The sequence below is a fragment of the Macrobrachium nipponense genome, chromosome 2 (genome assembly GCF_015104395.2).
Source record: "Macrobrachium nipponense isolate FS-2020 chromosome 2, ASM1510439v2, whole genome shotgun sequence".
NCBI classification, from domain to species: domain Eukaryota; kingdom Metazoa; phylum Arthropoda; class Malacostraca; order Decapoda; family Palaemonidae; genus Macrobrachium; species Macrobrachium nipponense.
The window spans coordinates 127671994-127682558 of NC_087201.1; the positions used below are offsets into that span (position 1 = coordinate 127671994).

A 10565-nucleotide genomic window follows, 5' to 3' on the forward strand; every position below is an offset into this window, starting at 1 on the left:
CATTCTCTTGCACTTACGTCCACTCTTGCATAAATACTTACACCACTGGTTTCAACAACGAATCTCGCCGTCAAGCTCTATCGGACTTCTGGACTTGGATGGAAATTTTGTTTTTCATTAGATTCGATGTCTCTCCAAGGTAATTGGATGCAGTAGCGATTATGCCATTGGTATCACGTCTGGCTGAAGTTTATCGATTCTTCGGTAGAATATGGTATTGTTACAGTGTGGAATTTTACTTTATGTTTAATAAAATGTTGACGTCATTGAATATTAGTAGTTGAGGTTGGACGGCTGTTATTATTACAAGAAATTTAGCTCGTGTGCACAAACAAGATTTTACTCTAGAATTTGTTGGTTAGTCGCCAAATCTTCAGTCGTTAAGTCTTCACAAATTTCATATGGCTTTTGCTCGACTAGACTGGATGATTAAAACTGGACGGGGAAATTTGATTGGCCCTTGTGCCGCGAACAGTGATTCATAATCAAATCACCACAGACACTCATTGAAACTTTCGCCGGGGTCTTTATTCGAAAATCAATGAATCGATTGTCTAATTGATGAATGAAGGCGCTCATGCGTGAGTGTAGGATTGTGTTTGAGTGTGTGTCGTCCGCGCGAGCACGTGTTTGCGATGTGAGTGCGCGTGGATGTATCGTCGATTATTTGAACAGTGTCTTGAATTATCAGTTCTTTTTACAACTAAGGTGAATAGTTCCTAGTTTCCTGTATTCTCTACGATACAACTTTTTCATTAAACATGGAAACCTAATCGAGTTTACTTTTTTGTCTCATAGAATTTTTTAAACATCGTTATTAGCTTAGACATATTCGTCAGTGGTTGAAATTTAAGGCGCTGTACCTGATTTTATTAATTATTCTATTCCCTTTGTTTTTGCGAAGGATTATACGTTAGTAGTATGCTTTATGGATAACAGTGTATGTGCGGAGAACATGTGAATTCCATTATAATTCTCTTTGTAACGGAAATATCCGTTTATTGGTTCCTAATTGGCAATAAACGGGGATGATGAACATTGTGCATCATGAATCGAGAGACTTGAATAGTTAAGTGTCCGACAATAACCAAACCTACGTTGCTCGTATTGTGCGTATTCTGATTACATTTTTAATCAAACTTTCAGTCGGTCAATTCGCGTCTAATTTTCAATGATTTTCCTGCGTTTGTGTAGACAAAAGCCAAACAAATATCGATCAAACGCTCTTCAATATTTTTCCTCTTTTTATTGTACGGAAAGAGAACCGGGAAATAGTGTCTAATTTTCCTTTTTTTTTTTTTTTTTTTTTTTTTTTTTTTCGTACGAAAAGGGAACCAGGAACGCACCGCTTCTAGCTCAATGACGCTTCGTTTGGAATGGTTAATCAGAGCAGATTCTATATGCAACGGTAAAACCATCGCAAAAACAATTCAAGCGCAGGCGATATTGCCCGAACACAATACACGGTATAGGTGAATTTGGGCTTTATAGAAGAGTATTTGAAATATGCCAGATACTTTTCTGATTCGCAATATGCACTACATAGACAGGCGGAACGAGGATGAAAAGAATGAGAAATTTTTATTCGATCTCTCTCTCTCTCTCTCTCTCTCTCTCTCTCTCTCTCTCTCTCTCTCTCTCTCTCAATCAGTTTTCTGAAATTTGACGTTACTTATGCCTCTGTGTTGTGCTGGAATATATTTTTTCAAATAAAATTTTTGAAATCAAATGACTCAACTGCTGTTGCGCTCTTTCCCGCCAATTCTAATAATCAATCATTATATCTTACATACAGCAATTTTTAATTGTAATCAAAAGAAGATAAAAGTATTAGACATAAATAATAATGTAACCTGAATGGTTAATACGCAACATAAGTAGTTTCTCTTATATCTTACTTCATTTGGCGTACGTTTCTAGATGTAAACTAGTATAGTTACATTTATTTTCAGTTTCAAGAGTTTTTACTGAAGTCAAATACCTCTTTATAATGAGTCTTCAGTGAAAAAAATCTAATTGTTAGGGTTCAGTCTCTATGAATTTGTCTCTGTAATCTAATACGAAATGTTTCTACGAGGTATATTTGAAGCTGTCGCGATCCTATTTTTAGTTGTGGTTTTGTCCTCGGTGGAAATCCCTGAAACAAATAATAAACCGTATATTTAGGAATATCATTTTGTATTTTCTTGAGATGTTTTATGTCATATATAGGCAATTAAAGGTAAAGTTGGCTAGTTTACAAAATTTACCATATTTATCAGACATGCCGTTTTAATGAAGAATTGTCAACATTAGAAATATTAGAAATATTTATAATGTATCACATGTATTTTTCATATACCAAAATTGCTACGGTCCGTTAATTTGTTTAAAGAAATAAAAAAAAAACTCATGGCGGGTTTTAGTCTTAAGTAAATATTTCCACATGATTTAAGCTCAAACCACACTATTCCCATTGATCTGCGCTAATTCACTTACAGTACCCATTTGCGGACGCTCATGCACGTTGCAAATCGTCAAAAGCTCACGAGCTTCGAATTCCAACTCGATACGCCATTTACGTTAAGCTTCTAAAAAGCTGAAATTCCGTAGTGGATTTCCTCTGGTGCCTGGTCTGTCGAGGTGTTGTGTGATTTCGACATTTGTCAATAGACTTGATTCCATCATTTTTTCATTCGTTTCTGTTGTTTTCGAATGAAAATACCTGGCTTTATTGCCGCTATTGTTATTCATGATTCAAGTTGGGAATGATTGGCTGAGAAATATGGAAGGCCTATTATCATCTTGGTATGAACACAATCTTTCTTACTGACTTCTGCCTATCTGTTTATTTTACGGCTACGATGGAACAGAAAGGTTACAGCGTATGGTTTCTGGGCCAGTCTGAAGGAGTGCAGACGTTACTATACATATAAGTGGCCGAACTATTTAATATCGAATCAATACGTCTTCGGAGTAACGTCCACCCGAGAGGAATTAAAACTGATAACTCTAGGTGCCCCAATTATTTTGTGCTGTATACACTACGTAGTAAGAGTAATAGTTATATGAGAAAACAAAAGAATATCTATATATTATATATACATATATTTATACATATACATATTGACTGTATTTACATTATACATTTATATATATGCCTGTGTATAACTTCGTTTTCAAACAAATATTCTCTCTCTCTACTGTAATATTTCCTTGCCTTACCTAAGGAAGAAAGTGCATAACTTGCTTTTGATGAATCGTGCACAATAACTATTTAATTCTCTTTACGCTCTGTCATGTTGCACTGCAGACTGTTTCCAAAACCTGTGGGTTCCGTCGCAATTTTATAATCACGTTCTTTGTTTTGTAATTGTTTAATAATTCGTTATTTAGCTAGAAGTAATTAAAGTCTACTTGCCTATGATTTGCCTTGCACTAGTAGAAAAGATTTATTTCTTTACGAACATATTTTACTTCCTTTTTCTTCGGATTTCTTCATGAAATATTCAAAACATATTCACACCACGTTGTAATTTTTATCAGTTATTTATTTATCTTCTTTTAAAAACCAGGGATATTTTTAAGTGCCTCTTTTGTTGTTATAGTTTAGGTTGTATAAATATTTTTGTTAATTGGTTTTATATTCGGCCGATTTCTTGAAAAATGATATAAGTTGTTTCCACATTCAAGATAATACTTCAGGCCCTCCCCTTCATCCCCCCCATTTTTTTTTTCCCAAACCCCCATTTTTTTTAAACCAAGACACATTTATATAGAAAGATATCTTGATTGATCTGTTTTCGTGGTGTTTTATAAGCTTCAATTCTTTATGAATAGCAGCAGTTCCACCGTTTACCTTTGAATCCACCTTGTTAGTGTATAAAACCTGGAAATTCTCCGTGAAGTTACAAGTAAATAGGCTATTACTTGAAGATTTGCGGATCGAGTGTGGCTAATGACACAAAACGGGAGTTTCCTGTTCCTTTGGTCTTATATTGCACAGTATATCAATATTGAATATTATTATTATTATTACCTCAGTGCTATAGCTAGGCATTGTTGGGAAAATGACCATAGGATGGATTTCAAAAACAGTAGGCATATATACAAAAGCAACAAAATTAGTCACGGTAGGGTAATAGAAGGTGCACTCATCAGAGAGATTAAAGTAATAGAAGGAAACAAAGGGTTTACCTCAGAAGATCCCATAAGCTGAGCTTTGATATTAAAAGAAGCTAAGATTGACCCTGCTGACCTAGAGATTAGGTTTCCTGCCCAACAGACTTTTCGTGACCACACCCTTATCACAAGGGTTAATCCCATTGACCATCAGCTCAGGATATCAGAGCGACAAGAAGGGATTGGCAACTCTCAAGGAAACCAGAACAGCCATCACATAAATGACAGCTCAACGAGAAGAAGTTCCAGAAGACTGCTGGGCCTTGACCCAGGCTAACATCCCAAACATCTCTTGAAAATGGGCCACAGATAGGGCCTGAAAGTACTCGAGTGTGGAGTAAAATTAAATGTAAATACTTAGAAGTAAACAAGTTACAAAGTGATTTTGTGGGTTTCTTTTTCAATTATTATTATTATTAATATTGTAATTTTAATTTGGTACGAGATCCCCTTTTAAACAGGTTTTATTGAATGTTATTGCTGCTTCAGTAGCATTAATTTTGTTGAGGTTTTTCGCTATTTTTCATATAGCGGCTTTTTCCTTACTGTTAAGGCAGGTGAGTAATGCACCTATATTAGTCACTTTACGATATTGGAGGTGGCATTGGTGAATGAAATATGAGAGTATATTTAACAGAGTTCTATACAGTACTTTATAATTCTGATAAATGCTTCTATGTAATTCTAGATATAATTATATGTATCTCGCGAAAAACCCCTCCCCACCTGCACGCGATCCCCCCCAAACAGAAAAATGTGGTCTACCACTTCCAATGCCCTGCCCGATCTCCCGGGACCTATATTGGTATGACCTTTATGCGTCTCGCAGAACGGATCCCGTGCCACGCCCAGGAGGTGCCATCAATAGCCACACCTTAACAAGCCCCAACCTAGATGTATCTCGTGACAACGGTATCCTAAATACACGGATGATCAGGAAAGCACCTGACTTTCCCCGCCTCCGCCTGCTTGAGGCACTACTCATTCAAGAGCACAAGCCTTCCTTAAACGCTATACAAGAGGCTTTTCTCTTACCAACAACCAAAAGGAGAAATAGCACCACACCGCAACCCCAACGCAAAAATATCAATCAAAATAATACCAACCACGACGTCATTCAGCAGTTGGCCAATCAGAATTCGGCCCGCGATGACGTCACGCAACCCCAGAGATCGACTTGAAGCTGGCCCCCGACAGCCAATAAGAGACCAGCTTTGCACGCGCAACCAACCAAGAAGACCCCCTGCTGAACCCCCTGAATATGAAGAAGATAGACGACACCACCTGCCACAGTCCCTCGCTCATCCTTCGCCAAGAGAACCAGACGAAACGTCGCGAGTTATATATATAATTGCAACTAGAATTACATATAAGAATTTATCAGAATTATAAAGAAATATATGGAACTTTACGAAATATGCTTTCAGATTTCATTCGCCAATACCACCTCCAATATGTCGTATAGGGACTAATATAGATGCATTACTCACCTGCCTTAACAGTAACGAAAAAGCCGCTTTAAGAAAATTAGAGACAAACCTCTACAAAATTAATGCTACTGAGCAGCAATAACATTCAATAAAACCTATTATTATTGGTGGTGGTTTCGCACGCACGTATGTAATGCTAATCCAGTCAGGTGAATTTTTGTGTTGTTCCATTAGATTGAAATAACTCTGGAATTTGCTTCTATCTTGATGAAGGAAATACAATGAAAAGGAAGCGGAAGGAAAAGATTGATAAGGGGGAGATAGAGAAGACGACGAAGACGAAATAAAGAGATAGAAGAGAGAATGAAAAGAATTTGACCATTTTACGTGTGCTCTTATGATCTTTCGAGTAATGGCTGATGATCTTTCTTCTAATCTTTAATGAATGAATTTAATTTTGTGATTTTCAACGGTTTGCTCATAATTATTGCTTTCAGAAAGAACAAGGATATAGCAGACCAACCTCACTAATATTATCCTGTAATGGAGAATTTCTCTTTTGTAATATTTAAAAAATTAAGCAACCACGAGTAGAGAAAAAAAATCAGAATAATCATATTGTGGAAGAATAATGTTTGTTATTAATTTAATAAAGTCGATATTTTAGTCAGTATTACTTCCCTAAGGATATACAAGTAAATTTGGAAAATAGTGTTTGTTAAGGTCGGCAGTTTAATTTTTTAACAGATAAGTAAAGTAATTTGATAACTGCCTCTGCATGAACTTCTACCGCTTCTTGAAGCTAATGGTATTTATATTTTGTCTTTGCAGGAATCAGTATGCATAAAGGATACGCCTTTGTCCAGTTCACCAATCCTTTCGATGCCCGATCAGCCTGCATGGGCGAGGATGGGCGTAGTGTCTTTGGGCAGATCCTTGGTAAGTATTCTTCTTCTTGCAGGAAGATGCCGGTAGTAATTGGGGATTCACCGACTGTGTAGAAGCGCCATCTAATGGAAGGCGCGAAAGGTGGCTTCAAGTGAGCACCCTAGCAGATAGGAGGACGTCAACTCATCCGCTCTCACATTTCCTCATTCGCGTCAAATCGACTTGGACTACTCATAACCTCATTTCATCGTTTCATAACCTCATTCCGATCAACCTTTAGTTATTAAGTTGCCCAAACTCTCTTCCAATATCAGGTATTTTATGTTTACCCAAATTATATTAAATTAAAATTTCACACCTGTTTGGTTAATGATGTTATCATCTTACGATCTTATTGCTTTATCACATTCATTAAGCGTAAACCGTTACTTCTTTGAGTTATTCTGAAACTTAGTCCCCACAACTAAAGTACTGTCAACTTCCAATATGCATAACCGACATATATACATACTTTTAACACTATCGGGGTGCTTTTATCATTGAATGCAAATGTGTTTTAGATAGCAAAATTAGGTTAATTCCCAATGAGTTAATCCCAGTATAACAGTATTGTTATATAATGCCACTACTACATTTTCTATCGATTTAGTAATTATATGTGTGTATATGTATATATATATATATATATATATAATATATATATATCTATATATATATATATATATATATCATATATATATATATGTATGTAGTATGTATGTATGTATATATACACACACACACACACACTCTGTTATCACACCGACACGAGTTAGTGAATGCTATACGTATCCTCGGTAAAGAATGGAATAACGGAATATAAATATGCATTTATTGGCTAGAATAGCTATGAAAATTGGAAAAGAGGAAAAATACATTTTTGTACAGTCAGTTAATCGGGTGTTAGAATTCAAAACGTGCTTCTCGCTCCAAATTTGTTTTTCATTATGGACGAAATCAAATGAGAGTCCAATGTATATGATAGATTATTCACGGCTTGTTACGTTCATCGGCCGCTATCCCCGCGCTGGACAATTTTCTTCATTTTTCATGAATAATTATGCACCGAATTTCAGAGCGAGGATTTGGCTTAATTTTCCATAGAATTAAATCAATTCTACTCATTTTTGGACGCGTAATACCGATGGGCCTGCAAATCTAACCGTGTATGAGATTTCGGGTTCATATTGGCGTGGAGATATGCGAGGATAGACTTGTAAAATTGCGGCAAAACAAAAGGAGCGTTTTACTGATGGCGTCAATCATTTTAGGATTTCGTTTTTCCTCGGTCTATATAATCAGATTTCGAAATCTTTGTTCTCTTCCTACTTCTTTTTTGGGAAAAATTCAGCATTTTTGACGTGATGAAAACGTTTTTTGGTTTTAATCAGAACTACATAGGTAAAGTGAAATGTATCATGCACTTCAAATTTATGCAGTTTTCTCGACATTTTAAAAATGTGTACGTTAAATTGGGATCATATTTATCCAACGTTGTACTTGCTTTTAAGAGGAGACCCTTTATTTTGCAAATTTAGTTAAATTTTCTCAATTATGTGCAGCAAGTGATTTATATACTCTTACGTATATGCATGGCTAGATTGTTACTTCTTTCAAAACAAAGAATATTTATTGATTTTGATTCTTGATTCGTACTAGTATTAGTTATTTAAGATGATATGAAATGTTATCATGCATAGCTTTGAAGATTTGGCACAGTAACATCAAATATTATCACATCAAGTGTTTGTAGTTACAGTATTAAAATGCAAGGCACAAGCGCTTTTATAGATAGCAATTTCCATAAAGCCGAAACAATGTCATATGTTTTATAGATTTCATCAGATCTCTCATAGTCGAATTTGCAAATGTATTATGAATAAAACAGATCTATTATAAACTTGAGTTAAAAATTTTAAATCTTTTGCACGCGTTGCATCCAAGTTAGTACATCCAACATCAAGACATCCCTCCTACATAAGGTCTTTGAAGTATACAGTCATAACATTTTTAACTGTACGAAAGAATATTTACAAGTATTGGTGTTTTCAAACCAGTCACATTAAAATATCAAAACTACATATTTGATACCCAAATAAATTTACTTAAAACCGGAAATCTTCTATTTGATAATATGATTACTACTTCAAATGATCTACAAGTTATTGTTTAGTTACGTCATTTAGGATTTTAAATGCAACAGATCAATTTTAAATTTAACATGATCCCGTTGCTTTACCTCTGAATTAACATGACACAAAATGATCTACAGATATAATTAAAAAATAAAAATTTTGTAGTTTACTAGGTAGGATAACTAATAAGATCCTTATAATATTTTTTATAACGTAACAGCTTTTATATTTGTATTCATAACACGAACATACAAGAAGAATCAAGAACTTAAACTCTTATAACAATAAAAGTAACTTTCTTTTATCTAATAGCTTCATTATTCCAACAGGTATTGAAGTTACAGTTATTGCATCTCTTTTGTTGTAGCATTTTATTGTGCCATTACCTTTAAATATAATTTTGATAGACGTGCAGTCAGATCGCGTTCGCAATAGTTCTTTAACATTTTGAAGATATTACACCATAGCTTTTACAGTTTTAATATCAAATGTCCTGTATTTCAATCTTCGATGTTATGATAATGAACTACCGTACATGCCCTATAGCAAGTTATTTTAAAAGCGTTTAGGGTGAGTTTGCTGACTCCGTATTGGAAGTTTTTATTTGTTTGCATTTTGCATTTTTATGATGTGATGACTCAAATACGACAAGCATTGTTCCTTTGAGTCTTATACTATAAATGATGTTTCCGTATCACCAATACCGCCAAGTATTCTCACCAAGATGAATATGTGAATAAAAAATCTGTGAGTTAGCAGATGTATACATGCACATACAAACTGTTATGCAGCTTTTTATTTGGTACTGGAGATTTTCTTATTACGTCATATCCTCATTCAACGTCTGTTATGTTGAAGGAACGCGCTTGAGGAGCTGAAATAAGAAAACATCAAGCCTTATTTCTCATTTTTGAATTCTGTCAAATAACAGTAATCTTTCTAGTATTACATCTATCGTCTTGGTTATGTTATTTTTGTCGTTCTTAATTTTTGAAAAAAAAGAAAAAGATTTTTTTTCGTAGTTTTCATATATTGAGAACATTACTTTATGAACGGGGGCAAGCTTTCATAATTTTATGTTCTATAATTTTTTATATTTCATATTGTTAATATTTTATTTGGTACGCATTTAAAGCGACAATATGTTTTTCATCTTTTAACAGTCAAAACGCATGTCCACTTTTTACCGGACTGTTTGATTTTCGTTATTATAATTTATAGCCTAGGAAACTCTGCAGAGCATTTACAGATCATCTCGAGAAAAATCAATTCAAACGATAGTCCATTCTTCAGAGGCTTGACAGTCTGTAAAACACCGCTGATACAAGTTGGCGTGCGTTTGTTTAATGGTGTTAAGTGTTGCTGCGTCACGGAAAGATAATGCTTTTACAAATAATACAGAATATTCAGGTTATTCCTCTTTTATTTGTGTTTTATGAGTTTGAGAAACGAGGAAATACTGAGATTTAACACATCCACTAGCATGCATGATTTTCATACTTAAAGGTGTATCTTACATATATATATATATATATATATATATATATATATATATATATATATATATATATATATATATATATATATATATATTAACACACACACACACACACACACACACACACACATATATATATATATATATATATATATATATATATATATATATATATATATGTGTGTGTGTGTGTGTGTGTGTGTGTGTGTTGTGTGTTTATTGGACGGTTAGTTAGAAATATTTTTATTCAAAACATGCGCCTCTTCTTCGGTAGAGATTCGTTCTCTTTAATGATTCCAGATATTTTTTCACATGATTCCCAAAAAGATGACGGTCATTCCGAAGAAAGCCATACGGCAGTGCAATTCTAGTAAGAAGTTGTTAATTCCACGAATTCTATTGCCATGATAAAGG

The 10565-nt window shown here is 34.4% G+C and overlaps 1 protein-coding gene across 9 annotated transcripts in view; it reads left to right on the forward strand.

The window, feature by feature from the left end:
• Positions 1–10565, forward strand: part of LOC135220978 (RNA-binding protein Raly-like) — a 703239-nt gene that overhangs the window by 544134 nt on the left and 148540 nt on the right. For all 9 annotated transcript variants that reach the window (XM_064258665.1, XM_064258664.1, XM_064258669.1 and 6 more), the window contains one exon: positions 6423–6530. In XM_064258665.1, the coding sequence (XP_064114735.1) occupies positions 6423–6530 (108 nt within the window). The remainder of the gene's footprint in view (positions 1–6422; positions 6531–10565) is intronic.